The sequence below is a fragment of the Rhododendron vialii genome, chromosome 12a (genome assembly GCF_030253575.1).
Source record: "Rhododendron vialii isolate Sample 1 chromosome 12a, ASM3025357v1".
In the NCBI taxonomy this organism is placed as follows: Eukaryota; Viridiplantae; Streptophyta; class Magnoliopsida; order Ericales; family Ericaceae; genus Rhododendron; species Rhododendron vialii.
The window spans coordinates 31,997,805-32,021,015 of record NC_080568.1 but is presented as its reverse complement, the minus strand read 5'-3'; the positions used below and the strand labels follow the sequence as shown (position 1 = coordinate 32,021,015).

General features: G+C 36.3%; 1 protein-coding gene across 3 annotated transcripts; it reads right to left on the bottom strand.

The window, feature by feature from the left end:
- Positions 1 to 13,408: 13,408 nt before the first annotated feature.
- Positions 13,409 to 22,636, bottom strand: LOC131312102 (proline--tRNA ligase, cytoplasmic-like). 3 transcript variants are annotated; one of them, XM_058339841.1, is made up of 13 exons: positions 22,424 to 22,636; positions 21,718 to 21,791; positions 21,471 to 21,553; positions 21,248 to 21,340; positions 20,596 to 20,712; positions 19,594 to 19,781; positions 18,606 to 18,672; positions 17,701 to 17,823; positions 17,432 to 17,584; positions 15,330 to 15,614; positions 14,968 to 15,186; positions 14,630 to 14,723; positions 13,409 to 13,780 (listed from the first exon to the last, which is right to left on the bottom strand). In XM_058339841.1, exons 2-13 carry the CDS (start codon positions 21,761 to 21,763, stop codon positions 13,716 to 13,718), a joined length of 1,533 nt encoding a protein of 510 aa, XP_058195824.1. In that variant the 5' UTR covers positions 21,764 to 21,791; positions 22,424 to 22,636; the 3' UTR covers positions 13,409 to 13,715. The 3 variants fall into 3 exon arrangements, with proteins under 3 accessions (XP_058195824.1, XP_058195825.1, XP_058195826.1); XM_058339842.1 differs by lacking the exon at positions 22,424 to 22,636 and adding an exon at positions 22,010 to 22,065; XM_058339843.1 differs by lacking the exon at positions 22,424 to 22,636 and adding an exon at positions 22,010 to 22,028 and having other exon boundaries at positions 21,718 to 21,771.
- Between the last annotated feature and the right edge of the window lie 575 nt (positions 22,637 to 23,211).

Here is a 23,211-nt window from a genome sequence, read left to right as displayed (position 1 = left end):
AAAAAATATAGAAAAATATTCATAAATTTTAAAATAATATTTCACGGGACCCTGTAAAAAATCAGCTCCAACGGATATCGGTAAGTATGTTTTTCGGAATTCGTAGGAACAAAATTGTTTAGTCTTGCAGTTTCGTCCTACAAATTCAAAAAACATATCTACCGATATCCGTTGGAGCTGATTATTTACAGGGTCCCGTAAAATATTATTTTAAAATTTATGAATATTTTTGGGATCCAGAATGGACCCCAAAAGACGTGCGGTGACCGTAGTCCGGCTGTTGTATGCTAATGTTTGATTCTTAAGATTTGTTTTTCGTTAGTAGTGTACTGAAAAGTTTGGGGGAGTGTGGGTGGAAAGTGGGTTCACTCAGGTCTTGTTCCGCCAAGGGTTTTAGGGATTTTTGTTGTTTTGTCTGTATCTAAGAAAATTACGTTTTGCGGATTTACGTCAAATTTTTGTGAATTATATCGAAGAAGTAAAAAAATTGTACTTTTACCCAAAAAAAAAAAAATGGTATAGATGTTACTTCTACGAATTTGACCCAATATAGGCATTAAGATATTGTCCCAAAGCTTGCAAAGCCGGCATTAACTTTTCAAGGGCTTAAAGCAAAAATAGAAAATTGAGGCTCTTTTATTATATTATTGTAAGTGGTAAAAAAGTAGGAGGGCCCCGAAATTTTAAAAATTTTAGAGGCCTAAGGCGGCCACTACACTTGCTTTAACTCAGGACCGCTAAAACTCCGAACATTTGTAATTTCTCTAAATATTGCTTAGGTATTTCACCCCATCATCTATTAGTTTGATCAGCGTTATGCTAATTAGTTTCCATTACTCATTCGGTCTCCTCGTGATGTTAGTGGATCAAAAAAACTAAAATAATTCACGAATATTTTTAGAAAATTAATATTCAGACTCTCTCTTATACAAGTCACACTCCATTCTTTGTTTTTATTTATCTACTTCAATTTACTATCTTGTCCTTATTTCAATACACTTTTTTATACATTCAAAGGCAAATATAGTAAATTCATGTGAAGAAAAAAAAGGGTATGAATTTTAAAAAAGAAAGCGTGAAAATTATTTTCCATATTTTTATTCTTTACGTTAAGAACTAGAAAGATGAAGAAAAAAAATCTGGATTGGGAGATGCTGCCAAGCAGAGGTGCTTGGCAGCGGTGCCGAGCGCATCTCGGCCGTCCAAAAGTGTTTTGGATGGCCCGGATGTAAAGGTACCGACGGATTTAAAAAAAAAGAAAAAGAAAAGGAAAAAGATGTTTCGATTCGGGCCGTTGATTCTGAGATGAACGGCCGGATTGGCCGCTCGGCACCCGCTCGGCAGGGGTGCCGCTCGGCAGGGTCCCCGGATCCAAGAAATCTGGCAAAAGTATGGAAGCCTGCATGGGGGAGGTTCAGAAAGTCTGCAAACAGTCTTTGAATTCAGATCACCGAGTTTGGAAGAACGTGGGATGCAAAGGTGACACGTGTCGTACTTCTAGAGGAGGGTATACGTGGTCCACAGTAAAATAGTACACGGAATCCAACCTGTTCCCAACTCCCAGTGTTATCAAAAATCACAAGCATTGGGATTTGGAGTTTTTTTTTCCTTGCATTATCACCTTAGCGCACCTCGGATTAATCTGTACAGTATCTCTTACAGTCTTTCTGCACGCTTAAGCATAAAGTGGGGTGGGTGGCCTAAAAATTGTTGATGAGAAGAATCAAACCTGAGATTTTAGGTAATGGCAAACCAGGAAGTCCCAGGACAACCTGTTAAAACTATTGCTCATATGTTAAGTATGAAAAGATACTAAGGAGTTATACAAAAAAGGCCAGATGTCGGAGCGGAGCGGAACGAGTGGAGCATAGCGGAGCGACGACATCTGACTCATCACCAATGTTCCAGTGAAAGTAGACTGGGCCTTCTGTAATTGGGGGGTGCGGGGGGTGTTGCTCCCAGCGGTACCAAATACCAGATTAGGGTTAGAATAAAGTAGTTATAAATATTTTATATTGTAAACCATATTTCATACTGTAATAATAAAAGAACAGCAGCCGCTCTCGCTCCCGTGGACGTATCCGATTTTAGAAAACCACGTATATCTCTGTGTTAATTCTTTACTGTTTTATATTCGTAAATCATGTGCATGTGTGTGACGATCCTAACACACAGCCCATGGCCCAAAAAAAAAAGGGGGAGAGTATATGACTTTCTTATTATACTACTAGTATTATTGTTGGAGACCACCAAACAAAACTTTATTACACAGAAAAGGGTTTCTCACATGGAATTTTACAGGAAAAGGACTTTTTGATTTCTTTTTACAGTGGACTAGATCGGAGCCCATTTGAATAGTTCAAGTTAAGGTTGTGAATATTGTACCGATTAGAGCATCTATTTTTAAATCTATCATTGTACTGGGTACCGCGCGTTTTAATCTATCACTATTAGTTTTAGTTTTCAACATCAAAGAATTTAGAATAACACGTACATATATTGAAATAAATAAATCTAGAAGTAACCCGCTGTTGACCAGTACTGACTAGTAATTATCTGGTAGTGACCGGTACTCGAAGAGAAAAATAGATTTAGTTTGGATTTGTTCAAAATCGGCCGGTACCGATTGTTATTTGAGCCAAAACAAAATTAGAAGTATATGATACTTGAATTGGTCAATTTTCATACGTACCGACCGGTGTAGTACATGCAGGATTCAAAACCGTGGTTCAAATTGCGATTTTATGTATTATTCATCACATATTATATGTAATTAAAACAACATTCTAGTTTTTATGGTCATTTTTGTCATTTACTTTTCCAAACAAACTAATATCTTTTTTTTTTATTTTTTTACAAACCAGATCATCCCATATTACAAAACTAATCTTTTGAATTCACGTGATTATGGCTTTTTTGAAAATTGTGCAGCTAAGTCAGCTTAAGCACACCTTGATAAATCTCGAGCCTTTAAAGTTAATGATTCAGCAAACTTGCAATGGACCCGGCCAAGGAATTTTTGCAGATAGCGACGTGATTGTGATATTTGAAATATTCTAATTCAAAATGGATAGCATGGCTAGAGTTCCATGTTGTGGGGCTATATTCCTAAGTCGGCCATCTTGAAATGGATGTTTTAATCAACCTGTACATGCAACGTTCAAAACCACACAAAGGCAAATCCTAGGTATAAAGGTTTGTTTGACTAATGACTTTTGCTTCCAATTCAAGAGTTCCAAGCAATGCTTCACATCTTGTCCAACAATCTGCACAACATTTTGATATATACTTCCTCCGTTCTAGTAATTTATTTGTCCATTTTTTGGAACCCAACTTTTTTAAGGAATATAATAATTACACCTAAAAGTATTTAACTTTCCAACATTTATTCTTTTAACTTTTTTAAAAAGTCACTTTATTTGAAAAAAGCAAGGGCAAAAAGGACATTTAGTTCATTAAAAAGTCAAATAGACAAACATTTTGAGACATGGAAAAGTATAAAAGTGAACAAACAAATCAGGACGGATGGTGTAAGACTTTAGCTCACATGAAGAATAAATCAAGCAATAACACGAAGAAACGATGAAGATATTTTTAGGCGATTTCTCAATTATGTAATTAGGTAGGTCAACGACTCACACTAGTTTCTATTTCTAATATAAATTAAAAATTTTATCGGCTAGAATTTGTCTCATCAATTAATGTAAATACCCATATATTTCAAACAACAAAGTAGTTGGCGAAGTAACAAAATAGAACTGAAGCAAGCTTCACAATCACACGAGAGTTAAGCGGGGGCACATGGTATTTGAATTTGGCTTTATTTGATTAATACTCTTTTGTTTGGTTGTTAAGAAAATTATACTCCGTAAGTTACACAATGGACAAACCATGGATGATTGTGACCTTTCAAAATTGGGACTAAGAGAATGGGAAAGGGCTTCTTGTAGACCTTTCAAGGAACCTCATAAATCAGAAAGATACCTTCTTCTTCTTCTTTTTTTGGGTACCTTTCAGTGGCTTATAATGGAGTCGTACCAAACAATTCCACTCCATAGAAAAGCATGGGAAAATCAATAAAAGGGATATTATATAGCTTTCATTGTCATTATAAGGGAAAAAAACAAAAATACAAAGGGTTGTAGCTTTCTTGCAGTCATGGACGTGTATTTTTTTCCCCCTAAAAATAGACTTCAGAGTTGGGCCCTGAACGGTATGACCTGTAAGGAAGGAGCTGAATTCGTCTCCTATCGAGCTGATTCTGGTTGGACCTAGCTCGTTCAAGCTAATGATTAATTTATGCGTCACAATTTTTTGATTTCGTCCATATTCAATTTTTTTTTCTTTTTTACGTTTGTTAGTTTTACGTCAAATTTTTATGTGATATGGATGAGTAAGGATGAGAGGAACTGGAAAAGTAAAAAAAATTATGACTTTTACACAAGTATTTTAGAAAATATCCAAGAAAAGGTCAAAAAACTGACATTTCGAGTTTTTATTTGGATATTTTTTAAAATACTTGCGTAAAAGTCATAATTTTTTTCTTTTTCGGTTCCTCTCATCCTTACTCACCCATATCACATAAAAGTTTGCCGCAAACTAACAAATGCAATATATATATATATATATATATATATATATATATATATATATACAAATAAAACCAAAAAACTATTCTGCTTAAGTTAATCACTAGTGTAAATAATAGGCTTCATCAAAGTACGTATGCTACGATGTCGTCCAAGAATACAGAGTCAGTATTTTCCGTTAAAAAAAAAGAAGAATCCGTAGTATTTTCTTGCGCTGTGGCTGTAGTTTAAAAGGCTTCAAAATATACATTGCCAGTTTGCCACGTTACCTAAGCGCTCTGTAATCTCTCTTGTTTTTTTTCTTTTTTTTAATCAGAATAATCTCACTTGTTATGAAAAGGAAAAAACATGAAAGGAAAAAAAAGATCTATTAAAAAGGTCTATTTCAGAAGGTTTGTGGGTTGGTGTCATTTTCAACCTAGACCTGTCGTGGAGGTGCACGCAAGTTGAACGTTGGTTTTGAGATTTGAGAGGCGTAATACGATCTTTGAAGATGAGGCTCTTAATATCCTATCATTTAACGTGTAATTTTTTTTTCGTCAGTTTATTGGGTTTGTTTGTAATGAAAATTATAGTTTAAGTGGAAAAGCTGTATCCATGTTAATGATGCACTCACTACTGATTTATTTTCCTAGAGATTAGCAATCCCGATGTCCCGTGATTTAATTTTATTCTCGCTTTTAGTTTTTCCCTCCGTCCTATTTTTATTGGGCTATTGAGCGTTATATAAAACATATTCATGGGTTGAAAAATGGGCCCTATAGCAAACACATATATTAGGTACTAAAAACAAGTGGAGATCCTAATTTTTGGACATTTTGGGGGGTTTTAAGGCTTGGGCCTCATGGACCTTAACCCAGAGCTGACAATACGCAAGCCAACCCGAACATCCGATTATAAATAGGAAAAAAAAAAAGGGGTCTATTTCAGATAGGTTTGTGGGTTGATGTCATTTTCAACCTGTCCAGGCCACACAACTAGAAAGGACGAAAGGACCAATAGATGAGCATGATCTTGTTGATCTTCCAAGAAAGTCCCCACATTCTTTATTTAAAAGTTCGACATAAAGCAAGAATTATTTTCATGATTGTTGTGACTCTTTTTACTTGGGTTTAGAACAAGACAAATACAGTAGCCTAATATTCGAGGGGCAGTATAGGGTTTTTATTTTTTCCTGGGTACAGTGATTCTGTTCGGTTTGGATTTTGAGGGAGATTTTAAAATGTAATAAGTGGAGAGAGAGATAAAAAAAATTTATTAGAAACTGTACGCAGGGGTTTTGAGTCTTCCAAAACGAACAAGCCTTGGATATTTATGCTGTGTTTAGATGAGTTTTTGAAAAAAAATTTATAAGAGTAGTAAGGGTAATAATTGAAAAGAGATAAAAAGAGAAATGATTGGAAATAAGAGAATCTAAGAAGAATCTTTTGAAATTTTTTTTATCAAAAAGTAAAACAAACAAGGCATTAGGTCAACTTATACTCATATCTCGACTAAGTATTTATTTTCTGTTTTACGAGACAAATCATTCTTTCACAATACATTACCTTTAATTCAAAAAAATAAGTATTAATTTAAAAAAATAAAAATTTATTTTTCTTAACGGAATATTGCCCAATTTTGAAAATTCTACAAACTTGAGAGTTGGAACAGTCGATCTCTAACTGTCATGTTCAATATTCTCAACCAACTCTTGAGTTTTTTTTTTTTTTTTTTCAGGTTGACTTAGTCCACGTTTGTTGCCTCGTTCAAGAGAATCTAACCCTTAAAATCTTGTCCAATTTTTTTATTTGAAATAAACATGATTTTCTTAGATACATGCACCTTGGAAAGTTCCTTAATTACATAGGAAATAATTTCGTTCCACTCTAAACATAGGAGTAAAATCCAAGTTGTTGTTTTCTCACATTTAATAAAAACTGTTTTGAAAATGATCTGTTTTTTGGTTTTTTTTTTAAACATAGAATAGTTAGATTAATACATTGGAAAAAAATTGAACTCTATAAACCTCCTTTTTACCGGCACGTAATGTGCGTTGGGTCGAAGGCATCTTGGCATTTTTTCGCTTTCTTACACGTATGCTCTTGTTCGGATGATAAAAGAAGTAAACAAACGCAATCAAAAGAAGAAGGAAAAAAATAGAAAGCTTAACAAATACTACTAGTCCACCAAAAGTTTTAGAAAAGATAGGTGGTAGTGGAGTAATTATTCTATGTCTCTGGGGTACTGCGTGACGGCGTCTCAAACTATTTTTTACGGAGTATTATATATTTGTGTCGACTTCACACATTTTGTGGTGGAAATCACACGAACATACGGTGGAGAAAGAATTTGAGGCATCACGTGGCGGTGGTTAGGCTAGGGGCATCTGAAAATGGATTCAACTTAATACAGATAACTTTAGTCTATTTATGGAAATAATCAAAGCTAAAGAAGGTGTGGACCCCAGTTAGGTCACCAGATCCCAAATAATCGAAGTCTAGGACTTTTGAAATATACTATACAAATTATTCAAATGAATATATCACGACATATGATATGCGATGAGACCTCATGGGAATAAAGAGAAGCGAAACGAGATGATATGGTCAATGAGAATTGAGAATTGATTCTTCAGACTCTCTCATTTCTTTTTCTTCGTTTAGTGAGTTGTCAGACCATGCTTTTGATATATGGGAAGGAGAGAAACTCATTTAAAGCTCAATCGTGAACAATTTTTTTACAACAACAATCAATCGCGATCGTTCAAAAGTGTTTTAGACGGTTTGAATTATTACATCCGGACCATCCAAATCACTTTTGGACGGCCGCAATTAGCGCCGTAAGCAACTATTCACGACGGAGCCGTGAAAAAGATTTTCTCTATAGAAAAAGTTTAAGTTCCTTTAATTTACAGGGCATCCTGAATCAGTTTGTACGCACTTTAAACTAATTCCTATAGTTCTTCCTACAATTTTTTCACACGCTTATGTATGAAGTGAAAGTGAAGTGGTTCCGAGAATTGCTCGGAACATACTTGAACACAAGACTTTAAATTAGGAACGATACGCTTTTTGACATGAATTGGAAACAATTCCCTATCCCATGAAAAACACTAGGTAATTTACTAATAAAGAGTACTTTGTCCTTTGGTTGGTGTGGTCCAGCATCCTCAGATAATTACTTCATTCACGACCACTTGTGACCAATGGAAATCCTTACCTAAAAAAAGAAGCAAAAAATAAATAAAGGAAGCATGGTCAAGCGCCATCCCATGATCTCATGCTTACCCTTTAACCTTTTTTTTTTGAAAAACAATATTGACACTTCAAAAATTGATGCAGACACTCCAAAAAACAAAGGAAAATGGGTTTGGAATTATATTGATTTTAGAGTGTCTGCATCAATTTTTGAAGTGCTAATATCATTTCCCTTTCTTTTTTTTTGGAAGAGTTAGAAATTTATCTAGTGGAGTTGGCCCAAGATATTTGGAGGCCTTAGGCCAAATCATCTGGTGGAGCCTTAAATTTTTTCATAATTATACAAGAATAAGAGATAATTTTCTATACGTAAAAAATTTAGACCAAATTTTGCATAGAACATGTTTTGGTTCAATGGTTTGGGTGTTTTTTTTGTGTTCTTTTTGACACAAATTCAAAACCTACTAGCAGTAGATTTCCCACAAGGCTATTTTTTGACAAATAAAAACTTAAAAAAAGAGTAGGGGGTAGGAATCAAACCCAATCTTCTTGCCTTATGGATTGCCACTCATCTTACCACTGAAGACTCATACAATTTATGTTTGTGAACAAATAATATATAACTCCCTCTAAAAGGACTCCTCTTTTTGGACCAAAATTTGAGGCCCCGGGCTCAGAACTTGCCCTTGGGCTGGGCCCGAATCCACTGATGCACAAGACACAATAGGGAAAAAATTCTCACTAATATTTTTTTTCCTATTCTCGTGCATCGAACGAACAAGACGCTAGTTTTCTTTTTAACACACATGTTATTTTTCTCGATCATTCATGTTTTATGCTGTTATGTCACTATCATGGCATGCACAAGACGCATTGGGATTCCATTTCTGATCACAAAAATTAATTTGCTTTTCCTCAACGCCAAACAAAGAATATATAGCCATGAATGGAAGTCAAGATCGAGAAGAAACCCTATAAGGCTATAACTATATAGTATCATAAAACAACACAAACCAAAGAATTGACAATGTCTATGTTATTTTTTTGACAATGATAGGTTAAATAGTGCACACCTACGCAATACTCATTAGATTCCCAATTGCACATGTTTTATTCTTTTTTGTAAAACACACTTCATATAGCTAGGTAATTGATTTTCAAACGACTCTTGAAAAAAAAAAAATTACTATACACTTTTTTAATTTTTCTACATGTCAATTTAGAGTAATTATCCGGTGCTCCTGGGTGTCTTTTTCAATTAGCTTGTATTTTGCGAGTCAGACAATTGTTAATCCGCGCCAATTCACCAACCTTTAAAACAAACGGGTTTGTTGAATTTATTTATTTTTTTTCGGGTTTCGACCTAGTAGGTCAAGCGGATTTAAAGAACTTCAGTATTTGAGCAAATCATGAAACCAGTAACTAATACCCAACATAAACCACATACTTCACAGAAAAACCAATAGCTAATAATCCATAAAAAAGAAAAAAAGAAGAAGATAGACCACGTGTTTATCAAGTGTTAATAGAGTGTGGAAGGGTGCACCTTAATACAGATATGGCAGTATCCAATTAGCTATTAGTATTTTACTCATGTAGATACAGCAGGTTGTATCGGGTTAAAGATGGGTTAGAGAAATTTTACCCGCACTCAAATCGACCCTCTTAAAATTTGTGTTTTACCCGCTCACGATTTCATCCAAATGATTTTGGGATTGGGTCGATTTGGTGGATTGACGGATATTTTGCACACCCCTAGAAGGAAAGGGCAATATTGGCCCTTCATGTACAAAGCGACGAAAAAAGAGTGCACCCATAGAAAAGGAGAGTGTTAAAGTCACTACTCTTAAATATGCCTCAAATTGGATCATTGTGCGTTTGGTTTTTTCTATTTTGGTTGCTTGGGTTGCTTTTCCAGATTTGTTTGGGTTGGTGTGTTGATGGTTTGGTGCTTTGATTTCCGTTTCTGCTTGTTTGGTCCTGGTGCTTTCAGGTCAGTCTTCTCTGGTTTTTGTTTTCCGATTGGCGTCTTGCCTTCTTTTAAGTCTTGGGTGGCTTTATGCCGATGTGCCATTGATCTTTTTAATCTTTGCAATCCTTTATAAAGATTAATAAAAAAAATTTGCTTAGAAAAAAAAACCCCTCAAATTGAATAACTATTCACCGAAAGTAAATTAGAATGGCGATGGAAAGGGAAAAGCATATCACTCACCAAACTTGACTAGACTTTGTCATTAGTCTATTGGAATTTCATGTCAATTGACTATTACCACACTGATTGCTGTATTTGATACACTTGCAGGCTGATTTGCGATAAATTAAAAATAGAAGGAAGTTTTAAGGTGAAGAAATAGCTTTGGCACCATTAATGGAGCAACTTTGACAAATTTTAAATTTTTTTAGATCTTCTCATGTGATGTAAATGGGATCATGGTGCGTCTCGTTTGATGATACGAGTTGCTCATTTTATGATCGATGTTATTGTCATTCATGTGAAAATTAACTCAAATTGATCGGACATCGATCACTAAACACCCGACCAAATCATATTTGTTAAAAGAGAAATGAGTTGTCAGAGTTTAAAGTTCATTTAATTTCTCTTGTGACAAATATGCTTCGCTCAGATGGATATCAATACGTACCCAATTAACTTAATTTTTGCACAAATACCCATATACACATAAAGAATTAAAAAAATGATCGATTCAAATCATCTAAAAAAATAGGGAATCTCATTTTGTGTCGCATGGGAAATCATTCTATGAGATGATAGGTCCTACTTGCATAAAAAGTACTCCCTCCATCTTATATTATTTGTTACTTTTTAAAACACTAAAGTACTGTTCTAATTTAAAAAAATAAACTTCCGTTTGCATAGTTTTTAGTAATATCTTTGTACCACTATATATAGCCTTTAAAGAGCTAAAGGATATATTTAGATTGGTGCAAAAAAAGTATATAATTATGCACGCAAATACGGTATCTTTTATTCAACAAAATTAATGACACGATTATAAAATAATATATATAATAAATAAAAGAGGCGGACGCGTTCCTTGAAAAAGGAAATCTTTTCCCTCGATCAATTCGGAATCAGAGAGGAGAGGGTTGACATCTTGGATTCGATCGAAGGAGTTGATGAGCGAAACATTTTGAGAGAGTAAACCTTCCTGGTGGAGTACTCCCCTGTGTCATTGCCCCCCTTGAGGAACATTCCACCCAGCAGCCACCCAAACGATGCCATCACCGGACGACGACACAACAATAACGAAGACGACGACGACGACGGCCGCCTTGTTCTGAATCCTGTTAATCTCGGAGTGGTTTCGTCCATCAGCTAGCTGCTTTGGATGAAAAGGTTCCCATCTTCTTCGGCTGGCGGGAGGCCTCCTAAATGCTGTGGTGCCGCTGCAAATGTAATTTAGCGGCAGCGACTCAAAGGCAGTTGCCACCGCCACCATCCCAAGGCGGGGGGAAGGGAATGAATAACGCAGATAGGATGTGTACGACTTACTGTTTAACGACTAGACTCTAGATAAATTCCAAGCAACCAAAAGATCACTGGTGGCCGGGTTGGGCTGAGATTACTGTATGTATGTATTGTTATTTTGAGGTGATGAAAGAGAGACTCCGGACGGAGAACTTTTGGATTACTACTACTTCTTCTCGACGTGCGTTCTCGTGTAGAGAGAGAGAGAGAGAGAGAGAGAGAGAGAGAACAGATTTATGACGGGGGATAAGGTTTCTGGGAGCTAGAACTCCACCCCAGCATTCGTTTTCCTATTTTGCCTTGCCTTTTTAGGCTCTTTCTTATTTCTTATACTACTAGTATTCTTCTACAAAAATAAAGTTAATTCTCCGGTATACTATTCACTCAAGAGTCCCTTAGTCGCGTAATCCTTCAAAACATCCAGCGCTCTCATTGTCAATCCTTGCACTGCGTCAATGCTCGCTCTCGCAGATTTTAGTAGTTTGAGATGTATTCTAAAGACGTTTTCACGCTCGCACTGCGTCAATGCTCGCTCTCGCAGATTTAAATAGTTTGAGATGTATTCTAAAGATGTTTTCACGCTCGCACTCGCATGCACACACATCAATTATGTGACTAGTAGTCCTGGTCTTCCTGGACCTTTTGGTTTACTAACACAGAGTTCAGGTAAATGTCTGGTGCCGATTACAATGTCGTGTAGTAGGTATTGTTTGACTTCTGTCTTATTTATTTCGGATGCATAGATGATATTCTTGAATGATAATTTTGCTCATACTCCATTTGTTTAGGTTACCTCTCTCTATTTTTTGTTCAATTCCACATTTTGAAAAAAGTTACATATCATGGTATAACATCTTGTACGTTCACTTCTTTGTTTAGTGCTTTAGATTCTAAGAAGTTAAATATCTGTTCGATGTCATTCCTCAATCAAAAAGAAAAAGAAGAAAAAAGAAGTTGTTCAAGCATCTCACATTTGTGTTGCTTGTTTTTTTATTTTTTATTTTATCTTGCTTTTTTGTTTTTAGGGTTTTTGGCCGATGCATTGATCCTTATGTATTGTGCATATTTTCATTTTGCATGTTTAAGAGTATGAAATTAAGGTAGTTTCCAAGTCATAGGAATAAAATAAGTTGTCAGTATTTTGCGTGGTTTTGCACGGCTATTTTAAGTATATTTCTCATCTGTTAATAAACGAGAAAAGTGTAGCACAATGAACAAGTAAACAAGGTTGAAAAAGTATACCATGTGGGAGTGACAAATTTCCTTCATTTGGTCTCACTCTCTTATTACCAAAACAAAGCAATCATAGCTGTTCCCACAATGGTAAAAACGGAGTAGAAAAACTTTACACACCCAACCTCTAGTAAATCTCGGTTAAAATTGCACCAAGAATGGCAGCAGCAGCACAACCACCAAATGACACAATTATTAACCTTCCAGCGGATAATAATATACAGATTGCAGATTGCAAGTACCATTGTTTACGTCAGACTCAATGTCTGAATCGGGGTGAAAGATGTCGAATGCCTTGTATTTTTTTTTCGTTATGTGTGTGCCAGTGAGCTAGTATTATTAATATAAGCTTCTTCTTTTTTGTTAAAAAAGAAAAAAGCCTTCCAATGCTAATTAGGATGATTAGCAGGCATTATGCCTGCCCATAGGCCGAATTTGACCCGGATTTGACAAATTCGAATCCGATCCGAATCCAATAAGACTCGATCCAATAGTGGTAATCCAAATCTGATTTGAAAATCAGAATTCAATCCGAAAACTTTTTTACTTCAAAAATTATAGCAAAAAAAATAAACAAACAAATTTTCTAAAATAAAAATAAAAATAAAAATACAATTTCTTAAAACATTTTTTTTTCAAAATAAAAAATTTATAGTTTTCTTAAAAAAATTTAAAAATAAAGTTCGGATCAGATTGATAACAGATTTAATTCAATCCAATCCGTATTTAGATTACCAGATTTGGATTATCAAATTATCGGATCAACGTTATCGAAATTCGGATCGGATTTTTCGGATCGAATCCAGTTCATTGACCGGCCTAGTATGCATGAAGAAAAGATGCGAACAAGGAACATCCGTTGGCCCTTCCACCAATTCACAAATGTTTCTGTTTTGTTTTCCAGCCAAGCACGTTCATTTCTTTCAAGAAAATAACACCGTCATTTATCAAGTAGAGATTATAAACTGTCAACGTGCCAATTAGTATCAAGTAAAAAATAAAAACGTAAACGTCAAAATCACAGATACGATACGAGGGTAACTCAAGTCATAACAGGAATGCTCGCTCATCCAACCTCCCGTAGCTTCTTCGAAAAGCAGAGAGAGGAGAGCATAATCTTAATGGGCGCTCCAATCACTAAACCCAGATGTCAAACCTAAATTATCAAAATCCAGGACATGCACAAGTTGCAAAACAAAAGAGAGAAGACAGTCGAATTGATAATCAGTAACTTCGCCCCCAGTAGGTCCACTTCTTGGCTGGTTTGCCTGAGGCAAAACACAATGTACCTGCACATAGTAATAGCAGAAAACAAAGCATATCATTAGACAAACATATGATCAACTCATAATCTCTTCATACAATGGAATATATTACGTATTTCTCTTCCCAATAGACAAATGAATTTTAAAAACGTGCTCCATATAGCTCCAAGTAACCCCAGCTCAGATACTAGTCATGTAAGTGCATCTCATGTTCCACAAGTTTACCCTTTCCCCTACTTGGTCTAGTTGTCTCCGGGGTCCAGATCCTAAATCTTTTCCATGTACTCAGTCTAGGAAAAATGGATGACTTGCAACTACGCTTCCAAGTCACCCTGCCAAGACACTAGTCAGTAGTCATGCAAGTACAACCGATGCTCCACGAGTATTTACCCCATCCCCTACAAGGTCGAGTAACATGGTGTCTCTGGGGTCCAGATCATAAATCTTTTCAATGTACCTCCCTGGATTCTAGTTGCAAAATGGATGAGTTGCAACTACAACGTACCTCTAACCTCTCGCTTACAAACGGTCTTTTGGATTCATGTGGTGATCATGAGAAAACTAGTTTCCAAATTTCAGCAAACACCGAAGAATGGGAAACTCAGAAATAAATTTGGGAGATAATTGTTCGCGTGGTATTGGAAAAAGAGTCAATGATATAATTAAGAGAGTAAAGCACTGAAAGATGAAAGCATCCTGAAGTATAAAATTTGTATGAACAAGCATAATTTGAGTAAAATTGAGCAGCCAACTTCGGAGCAACACCAGGTCACACTAATGCCGATGACAATCAGATTGACATTATTCATTGGCTACAAAGAAGTACACCAAAAGTAATGAGAACAATCATGACCAAGAACAGCAAATGTTTACCTTCATCTAGTGCAGGCTGTTCAAAGGGAGAACAGAGTGTCTTAGCAGCTCCAATCTCACCTTTTGTACGTGCTTTCACATCTTTCTCCACCTCCTAAAGCATTAACAAAAACTATATTACAAAACCCCCCACACAAGTAACTGGGAGTTGGGACAATTTCTTCAGTCTAACAGCAACAGAAACAAAAGATCTACAATCCTCATAAGTTGGATCTTTTAATTCTGTTTGTAGTAGATGAAAAGTGTGCCTTGACTCTGGTCAGATGAGTTCCTTTTCAAAGAATCTCTCAATTTACCAAGATGAAAGCAATACAAAATCGGAAAAACAAACATCATACCTCTTCATCACACCAAGGAGCCAAGATCATTTTTTTATGGCTCAGTGCTTCAACAAATTCATCCCAAGTTTTCACAACCTGAATGCAGGCATCTCGCTTTTGTTTCGCGACATCAAACAAACTTTGTTGGATACTAGTGAGCATATCTTTTACATGTTCAACCAAACTGGCCATTGGGAGATCACTTTTAGCTGAATTATCGCGGCGAACGGCACGTACCTGAATAGAGATGGAAGAAAAAATGGAACATCAAGCGCAGAAGTTGGAAAATTGAATCAATACCTCAGACAGACAAGTAGTAGCAAGAAAGAAAAAAAAAGGGAAAGTAATAGAGAAAAGGTATAACAATAAATTCGATTTACCTGTTCATTGGCAAGATCTTTAGGTCCTATTTCAATCCTAAGAGGAACACCTTTCATTTCCCAATGTGAGTACTTCCAACCGGGTGAATAATTATCCCTGAAGTCCGCTTCAGCACGAACACCTGCTTTAGTCAAGGTTTCCACAGTTGCATCACAGGCATCATAGATCCCTTTAGTATCAGCATCTTTGTAAGGAACGGGAATCACAATAACTTGGATAGCAGCTACTTTTGGTGGCAGCACCAAGCCTTTATCATCCCCATGAACCATCACCATCACTCCAATCTGCAAAATTCAGTACAAGATAGAGAGAGGAGACTAATTGACCAGGGAAAAATTCATAACATTTCCCAGGATAACCAATTGACTAAAAAACCATAGAGGAAACTGCAAAAGAAATAAGTATACAGCAGACGCATAGACAAAAATTCAGTACGAGAGAGAGAGAGAGAGAGAGAGAGAGAGAGAGAGTAATTGACCAGGCAAAAATTCATAACCTTTCCCAGGATAACCAATTCACAAAAAAAAAAAATAGAGAAAACTGTAAAAGAAATAAGCATACAGCAGATGCATAGACAGGAAACAGACACCCAAAACTTAGACAAGACAAGAAAGGGACTTGAACCCTCGAAGCCAAGGCTGAAGATCATCTGGTCATCAGGCTGATCTGGCTGGATTATCCAACCCGCGGTGTGCTGCTTTGCAACAGATGTATGCGCATGCCCATAATGACGCTCGTATTTTCAAGTTATATCAAGATCCATGAATCCCAGGAGACCTTAGCCAGCCGTTGTACTAAAAATGGAGACCTACCTGAGTGTCACCTAGCCTTTCAAGACTACCAAAAGTCTGAACTTTTATCACAATTTACTCGCTCAACGCCTAATTTGCTATCCAGATTTAACATAAAAATGATAAAATTGAGTGCTCTTAAGTGTACACCAACATAGTCCGCATATATTGAGCTGAGTCTTTCATTGTATCACCTAAGGCAGAAGCGAGAGTGCAGGAGCAATAGAAATGAAAACATCATGCTAGCACTTTGGCTCTTGACACCGTAGATATGGTTTGGGTCTTTCCTTCGAAGTTTATCCTTTCCCACGCAATCAACAAATCCAAAACCTTCTCATAACAAGAAGTTCGCCCCTTTAGTCAATGAAATTGGAGATTGGCTATAGCATAAAAACTAATCATAGCCCAAAATTTGTAAATCCACCCTCCCAATGGGGCAATTTGGCAATTGATGAAGTAAAACTGTGAATTCAACAAGAAGTTGGGATAGATTCACAAATTTGCAAACTCGGAGTAGAAGCATTGGGGGATACAATGTATTATGTACCTTCGGCCAGTACTGACACATCCAGGCAACACCAAAACCTTGTAGCTGAGCTTATATGTACTTTTGTACAACTATAATAACTTGACCAGATAATCTGGTACTTCTCATACCCAATTCATTTCTACTTGTTATAACAGAAATCGCAAGTAAACCATTGCAATGGAGTATTTTCCAACGGAACAGTAATTTTCTTTTCAGGCCAACTCCTTAATGCCATCTGCTCAGGAAAGAACACAAGCAACCCCTCTAAGGCAAAATAAAGAGAAAATATGTAACTTGACAATTTTGCTACTGTTTAAAGAGAAAATAAAATGACATCCAATTTTAGGAAAGGCAAAACTTTCATAAGAAATGTTTCCTCCACAAAAAGCAAGATTGTAGACGCGACAGTAGCAATTAATTCAAACAGTGCAGCTGGTTTGATATTAGTTGATCAGCATGTGAACTTATCAGAAAAGCACATTTAACTGTAAGTCAACTGTGAACTGATCTGAAGCCTAAGACATACAGCTAACAACTTACTATACCAAATATCTCCAATTAGCAAAATTGAAGTATAGCTAAAATTGGATATGACCCTACAATAAGAATTACACAATGAAGTCTTCCAATTCCAACCAGACACTAAGAAGTAGTGGATGTCTATATCCACGAAAAATCTAGTTTACCATGCATTCCCTTAACTAGATAGAAGTAATTTCAGTGAGAGCCAACAAGACAACAGTCTATATCAAACTAAGAGGTGAAACTATGCTCATTTTACCGTTCTGGTACTGTAGGCCCAGGAATTCTGCCAGACCATAGCCTTTTCACCTTTATCATTTTCGAAGTTTATCTCAAACATTTTTGCAAAATTTTGCCCCAAACAGTGTGAAGTTGCACCTTGGATCCCACGACCAGTGTTTGGAATAAAAGCCTGCCAAATAGTACACATACATATCAATACAACACTTCAACCTTTCAAAACCAAGGCACAGATAAAAGAACGGCTGAGTGATATACGAAGGCTGGAGCGATGTCATGAATAACTACCTCAACACTAGTTGTATAAAGTCCACCGGCAAACTTCTCATGCTCACTTTTCTTGCCCTTTATAACTGGAACAGCCAAGTACTCTTCATAAATCCGGTTATACAGTTCCAATATTTCAAGAACCTGAAACAGATTGACAGTAATAAAATGTTAACGTAGAAAACAAATACAACTCTAGATTTTCAACGCAAATCTATAATTTTAGTATCTTTGATGAGTAACATCTGTATTAAAAATTAGTTGGGAACCAAACTTTGTGAGAGCTAGCTAGGTGATAATTTTAGAAGGGAAAACAAAGGAAATGAAGGTAGCAAGTGGCCCCATTAGTTTAGCAGTAACCCCAAACTATTACTAATCTTTCAAAGGGTGCGTTTCACAGAGAATTCTCCTCATCAGAAAATGTACTTTTTCAAGTTCTGCAAACATTGTCCACCATTATCAAGGACCAGTACAGAATGTTAAGTAGAGTGGGCTTTAGGACATCCTTCCAAAAAAAAAGGCAATAAGAAAATAACAAGCACCACAATGCTGTGATAAAAACATAAACTAACAGTTTAAGGCTTAAAAAGAAACACAAGACAAACTCCCCAAATGGTTAGCACCCTGAACTCTGTGAATGATGTGAGATGGTAGGCATCAATCCAAAATAAATGATAATCAAAAGGCAGAGTTTTTGCAGAGATGAACCAAAGCATAAGCCATGTATGACGCAAATGTGGTAATACTTAATCTTGGATCTGCTTATATAAAGCAAGTCCATATCCTGACTCCAACAGTCGGAAATAGGGAAAATAACATTAAAGTCCCAGCAAGTCCCATAATAAACTCAGAAAATACATAGATACAAAACGATATCCACAAGCATAAACTACAAAGCCTAGTTGCCAAAAGTTAAAAGCCAATACCTCCTTATCTGCCTCCTCCTTTGTAGCAAACGCTGTATGCCCCTCCTGCCAAAGAAACTCACGACTCCTACAATCACAAAGAAGTTTCCTCCATCTAGTCAATTTCAGAGAACCTGACTCTAGACATAAGGAGTCTTGGGAGTAATAAACAAAAATTGTTTCTAAAGGGCCCCATTTATTATTGTATTCATTTGTTTGTGCCTTTTCCTTCCCACTTTTTCCTTATTTGGAAGTAAAAATGACAGTTTGAAACTTTGAATAAACCACTCTACGTTTGGAAACTTTCAAAAACTGTTACAAAATAATTTCCTCAAACTGATATATTATGAAGTTTTTCTGCAACTATTTGTGAACCTAGTTCACCAACAAATTTCCTGTATCATTTAATTTTATCTATTTTTAATAAAAATAATTTTTTCCCCCCTAAATGAGTGTAGAACTTCAATAAAATTGCCAACATCAGACATCTTCAGAATGGACCAGTGCAGTGTTCTATTGAAAATTAAATATGAAAATCCAGTCCTATGGATGAGTATACGTATAACGTTGCATTTGACGAGTTTACTAAAAGTGGAAGTAGCATCACCAGTACAGATAAGAAGCGATTTTGACCAAAGAATGTGTGTGAAAGCTGGAAGAAAATAAATCAACTTATACAGGAAATGACAGCAAGATAAGACACATCAGTTGTAAAAAGTATCTTAAGCAAAACCAGTGAGGAATACAACTGCCAAAAAATAAAAACAAAAAAAATTGGAGCAATGATTAGCAGGCTTTAAATTACTACTATCATCCAAAAGTAGATAAACCAAAATTGTCCCATCAACCATGTAAAAGAGGCTCCCCTAGGAGCACCCAAGTGAAACAGGTACACTCCCAATAAAGTCACTCAAGTTTGAGTCTCCATAGCTTACCTTTCAAAGAAACAAGGCAAAACACCAAGCAAAGAAGAAGAGATTCATAAAAAATAAAAATAAAATAAAAAAACCTGATAAATGGAGTTGGATTGCTGAACTCCCATCTAACAACATTGCACCACTGGTTAAGTTTCAAAGGCAAGTCGCGGTGTCCTCTTATCCACTTAGAATAGTAGGGATACATAACAGTTTCACTTGTAGGACGAATGGCAATAGGCACCTCTAAATCAGATTGGCCTGATTTTGTGACCCAGGCAACCTGAAAAAATTAATCACCTTAGATGCATTTTATAGAAGAAAACAACCCTACTCTATTTGCTCTCAATTCATCTTCATGTGGTGCTACCCCAACCAATTGGTGCATAGTCCACCCATTAAAGTAATAACAGAAGCACTAACTGCTGTTTAGATATCCTCCTATGTTGAATAAGATGTGCATACAGTAGCCTTATGGTACGAAGATTCTTTTGTTCTCCTTGAAGAATGTGCTTATTCTAGTGAATCAAAAGGTGATAAGGATGTCAATTTACAAATAACTCCAAGAAATTTTCTCAGCAACGGTGTCAGTGAATAATACCATTTATTTTCTAAATTTCTACCAAAGGCTTAGTTCAGTACAAACATTATTTTCCCTGTCCCAAGCTAGCATTAAGCCATTTTTCAGAAGCAAGCATCTAAGTTTGAGTTACCAATGTTATTCTTGGTGTTGGATGGGGGTCTGATAAGTTTTGCTCTTTTAAAGGAAATGCTAGGGAAGGGGAAGAATTATGCCATAATGGGATGCTGTGGAAAAGATGGATACAGATAAATTAAATTTAACTAAAAATTACAGAACCCATGATAGAGCCAATTTGTGAAGACCGATTCATGTAGCCAACTCCAAACAAAAGGCAAAAAAGGCTTTGATTGGGTTTGTTTGGAGTGTACTTTGCAATGTTGTTCAATGGATGCCTATTTTAACAGGAAAAGAAATCGGAGGAAAAGAAATCACACAACAATTTCAGAAGAGATATTCAGATAACTTATAGAAGTTTCAGTTAATACAAGCATGCCAAAAGCAATGCCAAACTTGCCTCAGGAGCAAAACCCTCTATGTGATCCTTCTCCTTCTGCAAAACACCAGGGGACACAAAAAGAGGGAAATAGCAGTTCTTGATCTTCATCTGCTTAATTTCTGCATCAAAAAAGGCCTGCATGCACATCCACATTATAGGGGTAGCCATCGCCGAAACCCTAAATTGATGAAATGAACTAATGAAGGAACAAAAAAAGGCATCATGTATATGCTCTTCATCTGCTTAATTTCTGCATCAAAAAAGGCCTGCATGCACATCCACATTATAGGGGTAGCCATCGCCGAAACCCTAAATTGATGAAATGAACTAATGAAGGAACAAAAAAAGGCATCATGTATATGCTCTTCATCTGCTTAATTTCTGCATCAAAAAAGGCCTGCATGCACATCCACATTATAGGAGTAGCCATCGCCGAAATCCTAAATTGATGAAATGAACTAATGAAGGAACAAAAAAAGGCATCATGTATATGCCACAATCCTGAAGCAACCGGAATTGGCAACATATCTCCTTTTAGTTGATGGTATTCATACCATTTGTATCAGTTACAGATCAGAAACCACCACTGATTTTCAGCTAACTGGCAAATGCAATCGCCATTTCAAGAGGATAAATATAAAAAGGCCATGTAAAATATTTCCACGCTTACTTGCATGATCTCCCAAATAGACATTGTCCATGGCCGTAGGATATAACAGCCAGATATGTCATAATACTCAATCAGTTCGCCACTGACCACAACCTATCAAAACAAAAGCCTTACTTAGTCCTAACACAAAATACTGAAATAGTAAACAATAGGTACGAAGAGAAAACAGAATTCCAGTTATAAAATAGAACAATCAATAAAATATCCATAGATGATGAGGCACCTCAGAATACCACTCCCCAAAGTTGTCATCCTTCTTGGCGGACAGACCCAGACCGGTCTCTTTTTTGACTTCCTTCTTTTTCCCTAGATGGATTTTCAACAGAGTAAAAACAAACACTGTTGCATACACACACACACGCATGTATAGAGATAGAGAGAAAAAGAGACTGGGAGAGAGGGAGGGGGGCGGGGGGGAGGTTGCAAGCTAGTACTAGATTGGTATAAACAAACAAACAAACGATCCTCACTAGTGTTCGTGTTGGTAGTTGAAGTCTTGGCCCCGCCACCAGCCATAGTGCTACCTTAATCCAAAGCACAACACCTTTGATATGAAAATTGAAATCGCAAAAATCAATACTGAGTGAAAGAAGAGCACCAAACTGTACTCTTGGTCATATTCGAGAAAGATCATTAGATAATCAAATCAAATAAAGAACAGTGTCATCGGTTTCAGGATTTAGTGCAGAAGAAAAACGTCCAAGAAATAACAATATGAGTAGCCAGAGGAACATTAAAGATGATATGGAACAAGATTCATACCAATATACCGAATCGTTGCACTCTTTCACTCTCACTCTGGTCTCCCCTAAGGGCCTGATTGGATGCCGGATTGGCAAGGGGATTATTTTTAACCCCCTCTAATACCGTGGGCCAGGTTTTATCCCTGGTTTGGGAACCCAAAATTGCAAGGGTTTTAGTTATCCCCCTCTTCTCTTAGACTGGCGAAGAGGGCTTCCGGGGGGATTATTTTCGGATGGGTTTTGAGGTGTGATTAAGTTATCCCCCAATCCCCTGGAAATTGGACGATTTTACCTCTCCTTATCCCCCTCCCCCTCCCCCAACCCGCCTGGGTTTTTGACAATGAACAGCAAAACAAGAACAGGAAGAAACAGAACAGTAGATCGGAACAAGAACAGGAAAAAGAACAGTAGATCGGCGAGAGGGAGGACTAACCAGGTCGTGACGTTCAACAGGGATTGGAGAGAGGGAGTGAGTCGTAGCAGTTCTCTCCTCCTCCTCTTCTTCTACTGCCGCCGCCGGTGCCGTTCTCTCACTCTCTTATGGCTCTCTCTCTCTTATGGGGACTAGTGTAATTCCGCGTGTTTCGCAGGCTATCGTGTGAGCTACTGACTATTCGTGTATGCATTATAGTTCAAATTAAGATATTGTTATGAAAAATTAAGTAGTCAAAAGAATAAATAACTGAATAAAATGTCATTTTTATAAAAAAAAAAGAAAAAAAGAAGAAGATGGTATTTTCATAAACAATACAAAATGAGTTATTGTACGTAAAAAATAACATATAGAACACTATTTTTGAGTATCAAAATATTTTTTATTTTGTAGACTTAAATAATTAATTAAAATTATTGTAATTTCATAGATCATGCAAGTAATTTAATTCAACGTATACACTAAAACTGAAAAGAGTCGTCACAAATAGCTCAACCTTGTTAAAAAAAATATTATAAGGAACGGTATTTCTGATTCCATCAGGACAAATTAAACATTGCATAAACATAGATCAAAGAAATAAGTCTTTGGATTAAAATATAAATTCCTTCTCAAATAATAACAACAATAATTAAGATAATGTCATAGATTAGATTCTAAAACTGTGCAAATAATGAAGTTTTTTTGTCCTTGTATTTTAGAAAATATCTGTAAAATCTTGTCGCAAGAGAGCCTTTCTCAAAAAATATCGAACAAAATTAGAGCTCGATTTGCTGAAAGTACACAAC

What these genes read in the sequence shown, in the direction of transcription:
- LOC131312102 (XM_058339841.1), bottom strand. Translation starts at nt 21,763, where the DNA reads ATGGCTGGTGGCGGGGCCAAGACTTCAACTACCAACACGAACACTA. An exon ending in AACTACCAACACGAACACTA is followed by an intron (nt 21,554 to 21,717) that starts GTGAGGATCGTT and finishes AAATCCATCTAG; the next exon opens with GGAAAAAGAAGGAAGTCAAA. An exon ending in TAGAGGGTTTTGCTCCTGAG is followed by an intron (nt 19,782 to 20,595) that starts GCAAGTTTGGCA and finishes TAATTTTTTCAG; the next exon opens with GTTGCCTGGGTCACAAAATC.